Genomic DNA, 19,638 nt, shown 5'->3' with positions numbered 1-19,638 from the left:
TCATGCCTGTAATCCCAGCACTTTGGAATCACTTGAGGCCAGGAGTTTGAGATCAGCTTGGCCAACATAGTGAAATCCTGTCTCTACTAAAAATACAAAATATTAGGCGGGCATGGTGGCACACGCCTCTGTAATCTCAGCTACCTGGGATGCTGAGGCATGAGAATCGCTTGAACCTGGGAGGTGGAGGCTGCAGTGAGCCAAGATCATGCCACTGCATTCCTGCCTGGGCAACAGAGTGAGAATGTCTCAAAAAGAACAAAGCACAAAAAAAAAAAAAGTTTACAATAATTTTTGAAGTAAAAAATTGATCCTAATTCTACAATAATAAATAAAGGCAAAGGAAAAAAGACAAAAACAATATACCCCCATATTTTACGGTGTATATGTCTCTGGATGGCAGGATTAGAGATTGCATGTGTGTGTGGTTATTTTGTATTTTCTTTAGGGGAAAAAAGGGCAAAGAAACAGGGAGCGTGTATTACCTTTAACTTTTAAATTTAAAAAGTTAAGAAAAAAACTGAAGAAAATTAAAGGAAAAGAAATCTTATAGCCCTACTTGTTTTCCTTACTTCTCCTGAGTCCCCTATTCAACTTCTGCTTTCAGTGTAAGATTGAATAACAAGGCAGAGTATGGTGCTTAACCATGCTAAATGTAATGAGTTACATTCATCAACTCTAAAAAACAACAATACTTTTCAAGCACCTGGCATGCACTGTGCCCTGTACATCACAGGAATTACTCTTCTGATTTCTGTTTTCCCTTTTCTCTTAATTTGCTAAAAGACAGAGCATAAAGTTCAATCTACTGAAAACAAGAAACTGCCTCACAGCAAAAACTGAGGCAATAGATGTCCAAATTGAAATGTGATCCCCAGCACTCACAGCTGAAATCACATTTTACTATAAGAATTCTGAAAAAGGGGCCGGGCGCGGTGGCTCAAGCCTGTAATCCCAGCACTTTGGGAGGCCGAGACGGGCGGATCACTAGGTCAGGAGATCGAGACCATCCTGGCGAACACGGTGAAACCCCGTCTCTACTAAAAAATACAAAAAAAAAAAACTAGCCGGGCGAGGCGGCGGGCGCCTGTAGTCCCAGCTACTCGGGAGGCTGAGGCAGGAGAATGGCGTAAACCCGGGGGGCGGAGCTTGCAGTGAGCTGAGATCCGGCCACTGCACTCCAGCCCGGGCGACAGAGCCAGACTCCGTCTCAAAAAAAAAAAAAAGAAAAGAAAAAAAAAAGAATTCTGAAAAAGGTACGAGAATACCAAGTAAACAGATAATCCTAGAGATTCGTTTTAAAAATATAAATATACCTAATTTACCCCAGTAAAACACAATGAAAGTGCTTATAATATACTCTGATAGACTCGTTTAAAGTGTCTCAAATCTATATAAATTTGATTCACATTTTTATGTTTACAGATTTGTTCAGAATAAGCAGATATAAAAGACCAGCTCACATAGGCATTCTGTATGAAGAATCGTGGCTGTTATAAAACAAAATAAACAGCCAAAGGAACTGAATTATGCAAAAATCAATGAGCCAACCTGAGGAATACAACTCTGAAATTAAAAAGTAAACAAATTAGGTAATCACACACACACACATACACACCCTGAAAAATGCAACAAGTTGTACTTATGTTTCATTAATAACTTACTCTTCCTGTATATATTACTTTCAAATAATGTTTCATTGTTTTAACAGAGGATTGTGGTGGGGAAGTGTTTTGTTTTGTTTTTTAGTTTAGTTCCACTTAAATGAGTAGAAAGTATCTCAGTGTCCACAGCTATGGGAAACCTGACTATAGTCAAGGTACTATAGAAAATCTAAAGCAACTTTAACAAATAAATTTTTAGGGCAAAATTAAGTGCCTAGAAGATATGGCGAGTTAGCAGACTGACAGAACTCAGGAATTGTGCCTTGCAACTCCTATATTCTTTGCATTACAACACAGTACTGCAAATAAAAAACAATACAAGAAAAGAGAGAAAGAGGGAGAGAGGCAGGGAGGAAAAAAAAAACAAGCTACCTACTACTGTACTTGGTCATTTTAAAACTTATTTACTTTAGAAGATATATTGATACAAGAGACAAGAGCATAAAATATATATATCAGGTAGAGGAAATGCAAGGATCTACCAGGAAAAAAATATTACAAAAAATGTAGTAGGTACAGTAAACACTAACACAATTTAAGAGTATTATGGCCAATAAAATGAAAAATCCTTTAAAATTCAGTGAAAGTTTGCTTCTTCTGTGACTACTCTTGATTTTTCAAAAAAAAAATTATGATGAATCTGAAGGCACCCCTGAATTGATTTGGCTTTGGAGACTCATAGTCTCTGAAAGGCCTAGGGCGGAGCCAGACCTGTCTTGGCCACTCTGGTGTGGCCTGCATGTTCCCGCTATGCTGGATGGGCCACCTGCAGACCATTTGTGAAAATGAGCTGCTTCCTTGGGCTCTGGCACACTCCCAGTTGTTTATGGAATCTTAAGAATTGACTCTCATGATAGCCAATAAACTGACATGATTGATAATGCATTTTTATCTTGATATTTCTGTTATATGAGTATCTTTCAGGTATAGTCCAGATCTATAGATATCTAAAATGTTGTGCTTGATGGAGCCCTTAGAGTTAACTTAATACTATACCCTCACTTTGCAGATTAAGCAAATTGAGGCAAAGAGACAGGTAAAACTTGCTCAAAGTCACACTTTCCTGGAAGCTAATTTTGTTTAAAGGTATAGGGTGTAAGAGCTGGATGTAAGAGCAGGCTTTCTCAGAAAGCATTCGTAATAGTTTGGGTTAGGGAAATCAGCACATTCTAAAGGTCTACTGGTGTCTGAAGATGACAGGCAGGTTTTTAGTCACCCTAAAATTCTAAAATAATAACTATAATAATTCCAAAACTGCTGTTCCATGGAACAGTGAGTGGCTCAGTGAATGTTAGTAGGTGTGTAGGGAAAAAAAATAGTTTGTAGTTGAGTAAATGATGGGTTGAACAAAATAAGCTTCTTTCTGCCTAAGCTGCTCAGAAGCTTTACTACATTAATGTCAACTGAGAATCTCTAAAAGCAGATGGCATGTGCTGTGTTATGCAAATTTATTTGGGTCTGAACTTTTTTTAGGTCACACCTGTTAACATCTCTCTAAATAGTATACTAAGGAGTGCATATTAAGCAATCTCTGCCCATTATCTTTAAACTGAGAGATCTGAAAACCAAGTATTTTCAAATTATAGTATATAGCTATCGCTCTCAGCTCTTACTCAAAGTTGCAGTTGTTTTTTTTGTTTGTTTTTTTCCAAGATGAAGTCTCGCTCTGTTGCCCAGGCTGGAGTGTAGTGGAGCCATCTCGGCTCACTGCAAGCTCGGCCCCCTGGGTTCAAATGACTCTTCTGCTTCAGCCTCCCAAGTAGCTGGGACTACGGACGTGCACCACCGCATCCGACAAATGTTTGTATTTTTGTACAGACAGGGTTTCTCCATGTTGACCAGGCTGGTCTTGAACTCCTGACATCAGGATCTGCCCGACTTGGCCTACCAAAGTGCTGGGATTACAGGCGTGAGCCACTGTGCCCGGCCAAAACTGCAGCTTTTAATGACCCACTATTGCCTCTATAATTCAATCAAATCTTACTAGAACAGCAGTAGAATACAGGAATTGGACCACTGTAATCCAGGGAGTCACTACAAGGTTAAAGTTCATGTTCAGAGTTCAACTCAATTTGACATATATTTATTGAATATCTACCACATGTAACATAAATAAGTTCACCTTTCCAACCATTTATATCCCCCTTTCTTCTCTTTCAATGCTTTCAACTCTAAAAAGGAAGTTAATTTACCACTGCCTCCCTTCTTGTCCCCGCTACATATTGAGCTATTAGCATTTTATTGCCAATTACATCTGGGGAAGATGATTCCTAGGAAAGGAAAGCACAAAAGAAGACTAACAGAGGATATATTTTTGCTTTTAAACTTATCAATTTTATTTTGAGGTTCCTTCAAACATAACAATTTTATTTCAAAGTCACCAACATTTGTACTTCTATACTAGTTTCACAACTAATTAACAACTATTTTTTGGAGGTTACTGATACTCATTTTATCTGAGCTGGTAATTTTTCATTTACTAGGAAAGTATCATTAAAATCACAATGCTTTCTTTGCCACCAAATAAATTAAAAGATGAAAAAGCTCCTCCCTTCCTTATATATAAATTCTTAGTACCTCTTGAAAGTCATCCGATACTGAAAAAACATTAGGCCCTTTATTGGTTCTTCCCCCACGTTCTTTTCGTTTGATTTTCTTCGGCAAGCCACGTCCACGACCAACATTAAAACTTTTAACTCTCTGTTCAATACCTAGAAAAGTTAAAATGTACTTAAATTTAAGAGAAAAACAGCATACCTTTCAATTTATTAGTTTATAAGGAACAGCACATTTTAATAGTCTATAATAGTGCATTTTTTTCTCCTTCTAGATTCAATGAAAAAAATTAAATCTTTATATCTTATCTCCTTGGTACTGTTTCTTAAGGGATGTTAACAACTTGGAAGGCAAGGAACAAGGATACGCATGGCTAGAGAAGCAAAATCGAGTTTTATTATTTTTAATTTTCCTTAGCATAAGATCATGAACAAGCCTTTCTGTTTTTAAGAGAATCAAATATTATATTCCTATTTAAGGAAGACATTGTAGGTATCAGTGGTTAATTAGCAGCAAATCAAATTTCCACTGATAATTTTGAGTAGATATATACACATGAAAAAATTATACTTTTTTTGTTTTTGAAAAACTTGGTATTTAAAAGTATATAAAAAGATACCCAAATTACAAAAATTGCTTTTCTTTTTAGAGACAGGGTCTCACTCTGTCACCCAGACTGGAGTAAAGTGGTGAGATCGTAGCTCGCTGTAACCTTGAAGTCCTGGGCTCAAGCAATCCTCCCACCTCAGCTTCCTGAGAAGCTGGGACTTTAGGTGTGAGCCATTGGCCTGGCCAATACTCAGTCCTTTAAGAGGACAAACAGGTAGGAGCTTGAAAAGAAAAGCCCCAGGTGGGAAGGGATGAGCAAGACTTCTTTGCATTACCCTTATTCTCCAAGTGGGATGATCCCTGATACCACAACATCTAGACTACAGGAACAAACTTGCTCAGTACAACAGCATATGTGTAGAAAAATTATTTTCCCTTTATTTCAGCTAAAGCCTACATTCATATTTTTCAAAGAAATTTTGCTAGGAAATCAAGAAAAAAATAAAGTCATAGAAATAACCAAATTTACTCATAATGGATTCCTGTACGCAAAGATAATTAAAGGGTAGTTATATAGAGTGTGGTTCCTCACTACTTCATTTCAGTCTCATATTGCTCCACTTTTCCTGAAGCATGTATTTTGACTAGCCAATACTTAAGGCTGATTTGAGCCTTACATGACCCATAGTTTCTTCAATTATTGTCAACAGCTGACAACTTGTCCTGTCTCTCCAGGGACCATGTAAGGTGATCAGTGCAGAAATGTCTTTAGATTATGTTTTTATCTCCAATTTTAAAGGATGTTCACAGTTTATGCACATTTGTTTAGCAAAAATGACTGCTGTATTTTAAAGCCTAATAAAACAATAGCTTCCCAGCAGGTCTAAATTTAAAGCAATACATACAGCAAGAGAGACAACTGTATACTGACATCATATAGAAGCAAGGGGAAAAATGTAAGAAAGTTGGATTGCATTTTTATGTATTTGTAAATCATTAGAATATCTTTCCAATTGAAATATTCATATATCATACAGATTGAAATATTTGCAGATTCTGTTCTAAAGGTCTACAAAATAAAAGAAAACGAATTTAGGTTCTACAAGAATAAGCTAATCTTGAGCAGGGATAAGAAGTTTCTAAGTTTTTACTCCACAGATGCCTGTTTTAATAAGGTTCTCACATTCTAAGACAGACTGTAATTTCAAACTTACCTTGCTGAACTCCTTTCATTCTCTGTTTTTTCCCTGATTCTTTAGAAAATGATGACCCTAAAGCAATATTTGAGGTTTCTTTAGCTTGCCTGTATTGTTTCAGCTGATTGGCAAAATCTTCCTCTGTTTCCTGACCGTAATTACCAAAGTTGTCATCACTGTAGTTACCGAAGTTGTCATCACTGTAGGTGCTGTACTCATCATATTCTTTACTTTTAAATTTTTTATGTTGACCCTTCTTTGATGTCATGTAGCTTCCTGATATATGTCCACGCTAAGTGAAAATGGACAATCATTATCAGGATTTTTCAATTATATATAGCAATTGACAGTAGCACAGGACATCCTTTTCCCCCCAGCAAGTATGGAGAAAGGAGAAAAGATAGTTACTAGTTCTGACTCTTCATTAGCACTTATCTGTGATACTACTTAACACTAAGTTCAAAAGCCTAAATGTTACCCTGAGATAATTAAATATTGTAATCTTTATGCTTTAGCCTTTGTTTTCTATGTTCTATGTCTCAGTATCTTACACACAGGAAAAAGTAAAAATACACACCATCATACTATACATTTTTCCTCCAAAAAATGAAAAAGCCTTTTTGAAAACAGGGAAAAGACAGTTAAATAGCTTGAGGTGGGGGAGTGTGGTAAAACATACTATTTCTCCTAACACTGAAATTCTCAAATTACATTATATTTAATAAAAAACTGTATGTGTGGAAAATTTCATAAAAAGAAAATGTCTGTATCAAGGGTCTAACAGAAAAAACAGAGCTTTCCCTAATAGTGAAAAACATCTAGTGAATAAGTTGCTCATTAGAAACTGTTTATTACAACAAATATTATTAATTTTATTGCTTCCTTACTAAAGCATGTGAAAACAAAGAATACACTTTAGTACTAGAAGTTTATTAAATGACATTATTCAGGTCTGTCTCTATTCCCTGAAATATTTTTATTAGCTCTATTGTATCCTCTGTCAATATTTTATAATAAAGCGAGAAAAAATTGCACATACTTACAACTTACGGATCTAGAAAAATCCAAACCAAATAACTCATCTTTAGCTTAGTGCATTTTATTTTATTTATTTATTTATTTATTTATTTTGGAAAGAGTCTCGCTCTGTTGCCCAGGCTGGAGTGCAACGGCACGATCTTGGCTCACTGCAACCTCTGCCTCCCGGGTTCAAGCAATTCTCCTGCCTCAGCCTCCCAAGTAGCTGGGACTACAGGCGTGTGCCACCATGCCTGGCTAATTTTTATATTTTTAAGAGATGGGGTTTCACTGTGTTGGCCAGGCTGGTCTCAAACTACTGACCTCGTGATCTGCCCACCTCAGCCTGCCAAAGTGCTGAGATTACAGGTGTGAACCACTGTGCCCAGTCAGCTTAGTGCATTTTAAATGTGATATTAAAATACTACTCTGGCCAGGCACAGTGGCTCACGCCTGTAATCCCAACACTTTGGGAGGCCGAGGCAGGCGGATCACCTGAAATCAGGAGTTCAAGAAGAGCCTGGCCAACATGGTGAAACCCCGTCTCTACTAAAAAATACAAAAATGAGCTGAATGTGGTAGCATACATCTGTAGTCTCAGCTACTCGGGAGTCTGAGGTGGCAGAATTGCTTGAACCCAAGAAGTGAAAGGAGGTTGCAGTGAGCCAAGATTGCACCACTGCACTCTAGCCTGGGCAACACAGTGAGACCCTGTCTCAAAATAAACAAATAAACAAACAAACAAACAAAATAAAATACTACTCTGGCAACACACCAATATGAGACTATGTATTTAATGAAACGCAATGAAGTATTAAATCTTTCTAATTATAAAATAGAGAAAAAAATGCATAATCAAGAAAACCAATTCACTCATTAATTTTAAATTTTAAAACATTATATCATATTTTTTATTTGTTTTAAGTAGTACTTTTTAAAGTTTATAAACTCCATTCTTAGTCTAGCACTTCAGAAGTTCAGAAGGGAATTTATGATTGTAGTCGAAACACAGTGTTTCTGACATTTTTTAAAAGCCACTATGAAAACTAAAGCAAAACAAAAAATAATTGCTTAGATTAAGTTGAAGATTAAATTAACTAGTTAAATGATGGTTACATTTCCTTTTATTAAAACTGTGACTATATTAATACTTGATATATTTCAACACTTTATGATTGAAGATTACTCTGTTAATAGATGAGTATAAATTTTTCTCTGAAGATTAGATGCTTCTCATAGAAGTTTTAAATTCTTAATATTAATTCAGTTCTCCGATTTGCATAGCTTTATCAAAATAATCTCTGTATTCCTACCTTCAGTAGAATTATCCCTAAGTTTTCATTTACCTCCTCCCTAGTTTCCCAACTGTAAATATTCTTAATAGTCCCCTAAGAATGCACATTCCATCCCATGGCTCCTTCTGTGGTTAAAGACTTCTAGTGTGGACTGCTAAGGTCTTCACATTCGCATTCATACCATGTGGTATGAGCTTTCCAGGAAGCATGAAATGAAAAAGGGGTTACAGAGCAGCCCCACTTTTCTAGAGCGGTTCATACATTCATCACTGGGATGAACAAAATGCACTCACAGGCAAGGGTCTAGCAAGTATTTCTTCAAGTCCAACCAAGAGAAGATAAATGAAAAAGACAACAAATCCCACAAAAATAGATAGCTTTTCTAATCACTTTGCCGACTGATTATTAGGCTATACAAACTGATAGAATGTCTGTAGGGATAGATTTGGTTTCCGTAAAACAAAAATGGGCCCCACAGCAATCACTGGAAACAAATAAAGGAAAAGGAGGCCCTGAAAAAGATGAGAAAAAAGGAAGCTATATTAAGTTCTCTAATTTAACTGCTAGGTGTTGACAGTATATTCTAATTTTGCCCCGTAATTTTAGAAGTTATATAGCAGATACTTGTTATCTAACAAAAACGGATTTTTAGTTACAGTTAGGATATAATCTTAATTCTCAGTGAGTCAACTCCAAAATATATATATGGAAGAAATGGTATTCAACTTTCTCTTCTTGTAAATAGCAGACGGGGTAATTCAGACTAGTTGTCTCTCTTAAAAAGCTAGAAAAGATAGACAAAATATTTTTCTTAAATCCGTTTGTAGACATCAGACAGCTAACAAATTAGTGAAGGATTACTAGACCAATACCCATGAGGTAGATGAAAATTCTGAGAAGTGGGCAGCATTTGGAGCTGCATTTGCTCCAAGAGTATCACCCCATCAGGAAGAACCAGGTGAAAGATCCAACAGCACTTTTGACTGTCTCTGTTGTCTATGGAAACAAAAGGTGGAGTCCAGAGTCTGGAAAAGGTGGAAGCTTAGTAACCCCCATCCTCAATTGTAAAGGGATTGCAAAATGTGAATCAGAGACTGCAGCCCAGCCTTCAGGAATCTGAGTGGCTCAGAAGTCTCAAATCCTGAAACTAGAATAAAGTTTGTAAGGGTCACCAGAAATCTGGCAGAAGTAAGTAAAAATCCTTTCTGAAGGAAAAGAACATTACCCGAGGCCTCAAGTTATTTCTACAAAATGCTCAGCACAGAATAGACAAAACTGAAAACAAAAATAGGCTTATGAAGAGGTGGGATCACATGAAAGAGAAACAGCAAAAAATAACAAGCAATAGAAATACAGACTTCAGGCCGCACACGGTGGCTCACGCCTATAATCCCAGTACTTTGGGAGGCAGAGGTGGGCAGATCACCTGAGGTCAGGAGTTCGAGACCAACCTGGCCAACCTGGTGAAACCCCGTCTCTACTAAAACTACAAAAATTAGCTGGGTGTGGTGGCGTATGCCTGTAGTCCCAGCTACTTGGGAAGCTGAGGCAAAAGAATCGCTTGAACTCGAGAAGCAGAGGTTGCAGTGAGCCAAGATCACGCCACTGCATTCCAGTCTGGGCAACAAAGTGAGACTCTGTCTCAAAAAAAAGAAATACAGACTTCAGATATAGAAATTTATATCTGAAGTCTGCTATTTCCAAGAAAAAGACAATATGAGCATTTCGGTAGCAAACTTGAAACTATAAAAATGACTTAGAAGATTTTAAAAGAACCAAATTTCTATATATGAAAAATACTTAATAGATGGGTTTAAAGGCAAATTACACTCTAGCCTGGGTGGCTCAGAGCAAGACCCTGTCTCTAATAAACAAATAAATAAATAAAGGCAAATTAGATCTCTCTGAAGGGAAGAGAAGACTAGAGAAGAAAAATTAGGTAAAGCGTATGTGGTAAAATGTTAACTGGGGAATCTGGATGAAAGATATACAGGAGTTCTCTGCACCATTCTTGCAACTTTTTTGTAAGCCTGAAATTATGACAAAATGAAAAGTTATAAAACATGAGGATAAAATAAACACAATGGCCCAATAAATAAAAGCTGAGAGAATTTACTGATAGCAAACCTGCGCAATAAGATATGCTAAACAAAGGCTAAACGATGTAGCACATTTGGCTAAAAGAAAATGGTATCATATTAAAACTCAGATCTACAAAAAAGTGAAAAACACTGGAAATGAAATGTAGATAAATATAAAAGACCATCCTTTTTCTTAATTTCTTTAACTGATTTTTGAAGGAAAAATAATAACAGAATATCTATAGGGATATATAATAGTCTATTTAATATTAACAATACATATTTATTAACAATAAATAACTGCATAATGTTTAAAAAATGTGAGATACCCCAAACAACTGCACTATTGTTTATACATACAAATTGATCTTGCCTCCCACAGTGGCTACATAGAAGGCTATGTACTTATTATAATAATGCTGCCACTATTTTAAATATTTGGAACTTCCTATTTGGGGATACTTTCAGTGATAACTTATGAATCCAGAACCTGTCTCATTACTTGATATTTTCAAATGTCTTCTTACCTAAAATAATAATGCCCATCCTGAGCATCTTTTCATCCATTGTAAAAGTCTCCAAATGACTTCTGAATATTTCTAAAGAATAAATCTAACTACATATCAGTGTTGCTGAATTAAAAGTTTTGTCATTTGTGGTAAAAATATTTTTTAATGAATAGTTATAAAATGTTCTGAGAAATAGCAACAACCACTGACTCTAAAATCACTGGACATATTGACCTTACAAACATTTTGACATTTACCTAACTAGACAAAATTATTAACTAATATATAATTCTTTTCAAATTTTGAGAAGATATTTTAATAAAACCTCATTTATTTAATGGTCACTTAGCAATCTCAACTATAAAGGCGGCAACAGTGAATCAGACAATAGAAATAACTAACAAAAATAGTCTTTTGGTTTCTAACTCACAAGAGATTAGGAACACCAAATTAGGAGAAAGAATAGTGCTGCTGTAGACCAGAACAGTGACAGACTGGCAAAAATGAGAACTCAGAAACTCTGGGGCTTTTCAGATAAGTGCACACTGATCCGAATACTTCCTAGTGACTCTGAGAGCATCATTACTTGCCTAGCACAAAATACTGTATATTTGGAGATAGGGCCTTTAAAGAGGTGACTAAATCAGAATGAGGCTGTTAAAGTGGGCTCTAATCCAGTTTGACTGGTGTTCCTACAGTAAGAGGAAATTTGTACAAAGAGAGACACCAGGGGTTCCTGTGCACAGAGGCATGACCATGTAAGGACAAAGCAGTGAGAAGGAGGCCAGCGACAAACCAAGGAGAGAAGCCTAGCACAGATCCTTCCCTTACAGCCCTCAAAAGAAACCAACCCTGCTGGCACCTTGCTCTGGGGCTTCTAGATTCCAGACTGTGAGAAAACACATTTCTACTGCTTAAGCCACCTAGTCTGTAAAATTTTATGTTAGCTCTAGCAAACGAATACATTATGTATTCTTTATGTTCAAAGATTTCAAATTTATAGCCTGTGTCTGATAAAAGACCAGAAAGAATAAAATTCAAAGTTTAATTTTTCTCTTAAAAGGGCAATACTCAAAACCACAATGAGATGCCACTTCATACCATTTTGTTTCCAAAAGAAAACAAAGAAAAAAAAAAAACACGTGTTGGCAAGGATGTAGAGAAATTGAAACCCTCAGGCATTCTGTAAATAATGTAAATGTATTTTTATACTTACATTATTGTAATGTAAATAATATGAAAATATTGTAAATAATGTAAAATAGTGCAGCCACTGTGGAAAACAGTTTCATGGTTCCTCAGACAGTTGGACATAGAATCACCATATGATCTAGCAATTCTACTCCTAAATATATACCCCAATAAACCGAAAGAAGTCTTAAAAAGATTATTGTATACCCATGTTCATAAGCAGCATGATTCACAATAGCAAAAGGTAGAAGCTTTTTTTGATGAACACCCACGTGTCCATCAACAGATGAATGGATAAACAAAATGTGATATATACATACAGTGGAATATTATTCAGCCTTAAAAAGGAAAGAAATTCTGACACATGCTACAGCTTGGGTGAACTTTTAAAATATTATGGTAAGTGAAATAAGCCAGATACAAAAGGACAAATACTGTATGATTCCACTTATTTGAAATACCTAGAATAGGCGAATCCATAGAAACAGAAAATAGTGGTTTTCAGGGGCTGGGGGCAGGGGAAAACGAGGTGTTATTGCTTAATAGGTGCTGAGTTTCTGTTTGGAATGATCAAGAATTTCTAGAAATGGATAAGTGGTGATGACTGAACAACACTGTGAATATGCTTAATACCACTGAATTGTAGGGTTAAAATGGTACATTTTACGCTATCTATGTTCTACCACAAAACAAAAAAATGGCAATACCTGAGTAAATGGAATGTCATAATCCCTGTAGAAACCAGTTCTTTTTTTATGGGAACTTTCTGTATGTTCAACATCTGAATCAAGGCTGTAGTCCGAACTATCATCACTAGATGGGGAATTATGCTGAAGGGAGGGGAAAGACAAATATGTTACATTTGCAAAAGGAAGAAAATTTTACTAGTAATTAGATAAGCTTGTTTCAGCCAAAGGTACCAACCAGTAGATTATATTATTCCAGGAGACTCTGAAGTACTACTGAAAAATTCTTGCTCCAAAGGCCACCACCATTCCAACTTCGCTGAGGTTTTCTGAGAAGAAAGTGTATCTTCCTCTCTGCTCAGAAACTTTATGACATTTTCCTCATTATCCCTTTGACCTAAACAGAAATATTCCACCCCTGTGCTCTAAAATGATCTACATTTAAGCTAAACCTAAAGAAAGTAAAATTGGCTCCTAGATCACCAAAAAGGGTCAGAGAACATGAGTAGAATATGTATTAATTTGTTTTTACCTAAAATGGCTTTGGAGTTCTTATTCTATTGCATGAGTACCCTAAAACTAAAAGATACCAAAACATTACAAATTACAAAAATAAAATAAATCTGACCCACAAAATTGAACAAAAGTGAAATGAAAAGCATAAGTAACTGATAATGATTATTGATGTCAAGTATAATGATAATTGATATCAAGAGTAACCATTTTCAAGTATTAATATAATTTCAAAAAAAAAAATGGGACCAAATCTTCTCCATCTGGTCAAAATGATTACCCTCCCGAGTTGAGCATTCTCTTTAAAGAGTTCTTACATTTCTTAGCAATGAAGACACTGGCTCTGTGTATTACTATCCTTGCAGTCCCAGCATCTAGATCTAGTACAAACTCAGTAAAAATTTGCTGCAATGATTGAACTCTGATGCTTTTATAAGGGAAGGCTCTGTTTTTCTCTAACCCATCCTGAAATGTTATTTTAGGAAAGACAAATTGCTTTCCTCCATCTTGTTCCTAAATGGTCTGGAGTTTGGTTTTTATGATTTTATTGCTTTTGTCTTTGCTGATTTGATAGGTGATATGAAGAAATATTTTTAAATTATGCTGTCAAACGCTTCAACTTTAAGTATCTAATCATTCTTGGCTAGGATTTAAGATAAATAGTATATATTTAAAAGCCAAGTTTGCTCAGTCACCATGAGAAGGCAGCTCCAGCTCTAAGGAAAACCTTTTACCTGAAAAATACTAGTAGAATTATACTCTGAAAAGATCTGGTCCTTGTGTTTCTTGGTAGGGTAGATTACAAACTCCAAAAAGTCTCAGACTTTTTGACTCTCTGGAATTAATTTCAATAGGCAGTACTTTTCTAGAAAATTTTCCATTTCATCTTGGTTTTAATATTTATTTTCATAAAATTATATACATAAATTTCTTATGATTTTAATTTCCTTTTTGATAGTTATTTCACCCTCAGCATATATACATTTATTTTTCTTTTCCTTTTTATTATTGATTAGTTTGGTCAATGATAAATATGTTGTTGATCTTTTTAAAAAAACTATTGGCTTTCATTCTAATGCATTCACTTGTGCTCATAACTTTATTAAGTACTTCCTTTTTGTTTTGTTATTATTCTATGCTGTTTGATCATAGGTTATATTGTTTTCTTAATTTTTTGTCATTTTTAAGTATTAGGTTAAATTTTTCATATGTTTTGTGGGCATGCTTTCTTTTCTGGAAGACTTACTCACCATTATTCCCTTTTATCTTACAATAACAACTATGAAATGTGACCATAGTCCTATCTTGCTTCTCATGTGAAAAAAATGGATGGAATGGGCCAAGAAAACTTTCCTAGCTTCATAGCTCTAGGGTTATCTCTTCTGCTGTTAGCATGAAGTATTCAAAAATATGGCTATTTTCTGAGCTATGCCTCTTCTGCTTCCTTCCCCCACTTGTTATCTATTTCTTTCCTTGGCCCTATATGCCTGTTTCTCAATGTAGATTCTACTTCCAGCAGTTACCTCCTCAGTGTGGGACTGTCGTAGAAAGGGATTTGGTTGATTCGTATTAGGGGTTCATCAGGTCCAGATCTTTTCAGCACCATCCAATTTCTGTGGTCACCTTACATTCATGCATGAACTGGTGATAGTATAGCCCCTCCCAGTTTCTGCTGCTGTTTTCAGGCCCATAAGGTTTCCATGCTGGGCATGGACCATTTGAGGTGAATATCTGTTGGCAACTTGGTTTCTGGAAGTCCCTTTATTTTCCCTCTGCTTCATCTGTACTGATGCTGTTGCGACACTGGTCTTGTTGCTGTCTATGGTTTGGCTCCAATCATTTGTATTTTTTAGGTTTATTAGAGATAACTTGTTTCTTTCTTCTTTCGTAGATGTTGTCAATGGGTTTTGGTTGTGTTATCCTAATTCATGCGATTTTAATGGAGAAAATTCAGGGAGTTTCAAAACCTGCTCCTCCATTGCTGCCAACTTGTCCATGATTTCTCAGTCAGCATAGGTTCCCCTTCTTCCCTACCCCAAATACACATAATTCTCCATCCAGTACCCTGCTGTTTTTCTGATAGCATTTGTTTTTCACTTGTGTGTTGCCTCTCTCCTTCCCATTGCAATGTAATCTCTTTAAGAGCCAACTATTTCACTCACTACTATAACCCTCAGCACATAGCATAAAGGTTTCCATAGTAAGCACTCGATCATACATATAAATGAATACGTAAATAAATAGATGGACAATGCGAATGCACTAATCTGTATCTGTAGAGAATGAAACTGTCTTTCCTTAACCTTCCAATATCCATGTATACAATTTTCCATCAATTAAAATATTATTTATTTCAATCTGTATTAAAATTTAACTGAAGCCTGGCATGGTGGCTCACACCTGTAAACCTAGCAAATTGGGAGGCCATGATCGGCAGATCACTTGAGCCCAGGAGTTTGAGCCCAGCCTGGGCAACATAGCAAAACCCTGTCTCTACTAAAAAAAAAAAAAAAAAAAAAAAAAATTAGCCAGGTGTGGTGGCATGCACCTGTAGTTCAGCTACTCAGGAGGCTGAGTAGGGGAATCACCGAAGCCTGGGAGGTCGAGGCTGCAGTGAGCCAAAATTGTGCCACTGCACTCAAGTTTGGGCAACGGACCCTGTGTCAACAACAAAAAAAGATTTAACTTAATTACTTTTTAAATCTTTAAGATAATTAATATAATCTTTGTTTAGAAAGTTTAACCACATAAATGAAAATATCTAATCCATATGTTTTATAATAAAATCATGACTTCTGCTTTCTAATTTTTAATATATTTCATAAAAATTTATCAAAGAATAAAAAGTAGATTCTAACTAACCTTATGTTTCTCACGTTTTCTCCTTTTGGATTTTTTCTTCTCTCTCTCTTTCTTATGTTTTTTTCTTGATTTTCTGTAGGCTTTCTCACTTTTCTGCTTTTCATTCTCTTTTGCTTCTTTTTCTTGTATTTCTTCAAATCCTGCATCGTCTATTTCACCATCTTCTAATTCGCCATCTTCTCTACAGAAGGAAAATTTTAATTTTCAAATATCAATTCTAAAACAAATCTTACAGAAAGATTTTCAAAAGAAAAAAAGCATATGCTAAGAATTTATGTTATATTCATTTAGACAAGTGCTTGAAAAATTTTTCTATAAAGGCCCAGATAGTAAATATTTTACATATGCAGGCTGTATATGGTTTCTGTTGCGAATTCTTCTTCATTTAACATTCCTTTAAAAATGTAAGAACCATTCTCAGCAGCCGAAGTTTGCAAACCTCTTAGATTACAATCACTGATTCTCACAAAATGAATGCATGAATGAATACAGTGCTATCCCAAAGTACTGCAACAGTTACCATCTACTAAACTTTCTTCAAAAAAAGGAATTAAACTAAAATGCTACAAGAAACACTCGATTTACAAGAAGGTATTTTTAACTTAGTAGCTCATAGACAGCTATAGTTTTAAACTAAAAGCAACCTAAGAACCAAGAATGGGCTGCCCTTGGGGAAAGAGGATCTAGAATCCGGTTGATGCAGCTTATGGCTTCAGCTTATGGCTTGTCACTATGCGTACAGTCCTTAAATTATTATTTTATTTCTAAAAAATAATTCTTTAAATAGATAATACAGGCATGTGGCTTAAAGGGAAACCTCAAAAGGCACAAAAGGATCTGTCTCATTTTAGGTTAAAAAATACTGTATCACTATCAAATAATTAAACATTTCTTCATTTGAATATCATAACTTCTTTTTTCTTTATTATATGTTCCCTTTCCTGTGCTTACATATTTTCAGAAATTTTAGTAGATGTGCATAGCAGAATTTGTATTTTGTACTTAAATATTATACATTTCATGGCTGTATATTTATTTGATCAAGTTCTTTTATATCATAAATAATTCACATGGAGCTGGGCATTTGACTGCTTGCCGATAACTCAGCAATAAGCATTTTAAGTGTGAAGTTATTCTTTGGTTGAACTTTATTCTTGATATGGGGCTTACTTAAGAGTCAGATATCTGGTCTACAGAAATTACCATGCTCAGGAATTTTGACATGTATCGCCATGATGCTTTGCACAGGGGCTGCACCAATTTAGATCATCTTTGGCAGTGAATCAGTGGATTAGTTTTACTACAACTTTACTAATGGTGGTGGTGGAATTTCAGTTGCTTTTTTTTGCCAGCTTAATAGGTCTAAAATTTTACTTTCTTTGATGACTAGTGAAGTTGAATTTTCCCTGCCTGTTATATTGCATGCATACTTTATCTGTTTGTGTCACTGTCCTTCTTTTGGATTGGGGTCACACCATTTTTTTAAGCTTATCTGTATAAAATTTTATTCAAAACTAGTACTGTTGGTCATATTTAATACAAATGATTTTCCTAATTTGAAAAAAAAAAAGTTTTTAAAAAGCTTTTTTTTGAGACAGGGTCTCACTCTGTCACCCAGACTGAAGTGCAGTGGCACAATCTCAGCTCACTGCAACCTCCGCCTCCCAGGTTCAAGCGATTCTCATGCCTCAGTCTCCCCAGTGCTGGGATTACAGGCACACGCCATCACACCTGACTAATTTTTGTATTTTTATAGAGATGGGGGTTTCACCATGTTGGCCAGGCTGGTCTCAAACTCCTGACCTCAAGTGATCTGCCTGCCTTGGCCCTCTAAAATGCCAGGATTACAGGCATGAGCCACCATGCCCAGCCAGTCTATATTAATTCTTACCAACAAAGTAAAACACTAAGTAAACAAACAAACAAAAAAAAAATTTTCATACAGATAGTAACAAAACTCAAGCCACAAAACAATTCCTTAACGTGAATCTGTAAAAAGGCTTCATAATAAAACTATAAATCAAATTTCTTTCCAAATACTAGTATCTTTGCTATTGTGGAGGTTGAATCCTAGAAACAAGCTGACTTTTATATTGATTACGACATTTTTAAAGATGGAAACCAAAATATTCATTAACAGTATTTTAAAATGCAAATGAACCAATCGATACACATGGAAAGATGAATACATAAAACAATTTTAACATTTAATCATACTTCCAAAACACTATAGTTTGAAAAAATGCAAACTACTACAAATAGTACATGCAGAAAGGCAAATGTCTATGTATATATGGCAGCAAATGAAAAACAACTAAACTATGGTGTGTGCATTTTAAAGGTAATTTAGAATTACCAGGTATGTGTAATTTCTAAAACATGAAACTGATAATGTCACTCTCCTGCCATAAATCTTCAATGATATGATATGATATCTCAAATCTGCTTCAAAATAATCCACTACGGATAGTGGAAGTGGTCTTAGTAAGATTGGCCATGAGTTGGTAAACTGCTGAAACTGTGGGATGTGTATATGAGGATTCATTCTATTCTTTATACATTTAAGAGGTTCTGTAATAAAAACATAATCTTCAATGGTTCCCTCTGCTTACTCAGCTACTTTCAGTTTCTCAAGTCTACAAGCCTTAAAAAGTGCCTAAAATCTCTCAATGCCCAGCTCACGTCACCAGCCTCACCACAACTCCTTCACCTGGCTAATTCCAATTCAATATTTCGGATGCAGTTTAGATGTCATTTCCTATAAGATGTCTCCCATTACTACCCAGGTTTAGGTGAGATGCTTCATTCTAAGTACTCCTCTGCTAGCTCTCATTTCTCTTATCATTGCACTCTGTACATTATGTCAAATGACTTGTTTGTTCGTTGGTGAAAGCAGGGTGTATGACTGTCTTTTACAGAGGTATCTCTAGCACCTAGCATGGCACTTTGCTATTTACTGAATGACTGAATGTATAATACCCATAACTCTTGCATCATAGAACAGGTATATGATACTATCCTAAAGTGGCTATAAAGTCACTGGAATTTTCCCCAGCTTCTATTATAAAATCAAAGAGATATATATTCACTTAGACTTGAAAATTGCTTATGAGGCAGTCTTGACATTCTGGCTATTTCAGTTAAAATGTTTTGAACTTTTATAAACTATAAAACCTTATAATCCAAAAAAATGAGTGCACCTATTCACTAAAAGACAAGTATAAGAATGTTTTTGGCAGCTCTAGTCATAATAGTAAAAAATTATAAACAACAAATCTCTATCAACAGGCAAACAGATAAATAAATTATACTTTATTTATATCAGAATACTAAAAAGAAAAAAATTAACAACTGCTACAAAAAATATAGAGGAATCTTATAGACATAATGAGGAGCAAAATAAGCCAGACACGAGACAGTACTGTATGATTTCATTCATAAATGAAATGATTTCATTTTCGACAGATTGTCTGTCGAAAACAGACAAACCAATATATAACAGAAGTCAGAATAGTGATT

General features: G+C 35.4%; 1 protein-coding gene across 2 annotated transcripts in view; it reads right to left on the bottom strand.

Annotated features, from left to right (window-relative positions):
- The window catches only part of ZC3H6 (zinc finger CCCH-type containing 6), a 58,200-nt gene that overhangs the window by 18,387 nt on the left and 20,175 nt on the right, over positions 1 to 19,638 (bottom strand). Inside the window, exons 2-5 of one of the 2 annotated variants that reach the window (XM_005575268.5) lie at positions 16,120 to 16,300; positions 12,766 to 12,888; positions 5,984 to 6,257; positions 4,242 to 4,375 (exon numbers count right to left, since the gene is read on the bottom strand). In XM_005575268.5, the coding sequence (XP_005575325.2) occupies positions 4,242 to 4,375; positions 5,984 to 6,257; positions 12,766 to 12,888; positions 16,120 to 16,300 (712 nt within the window). The remainder of the gene's footprint in view (positions 1 to 4,241; positions 4,376 to 5,983; positions 6,258 to 12,765; positions 12,889 to 16,119; positions 16,301 to 19,638) is intronic. The other variant, XM_074011264.1, reaches the window with a different exon arrangement.

The sequence above is a fragment of the Macaca fascicularis genome, chromosome 13, assembly GCF_037993035.2.
Source record: "Macaca fascicularis isolate 582-1 chromosome 13, T2T-MFA8v1.1".
Lineage (NCBI taxonomy): Eukaryota > Metazoa > Chordata > Mammalia > Primates > Cercopithecidae > Macaca > Macaca fascicularis.
The sequence above is the reverse complement of the archived record's forward strand: the minus strand, read 5'-3'. Positions and strand labels throughout refer to the sequence as shown.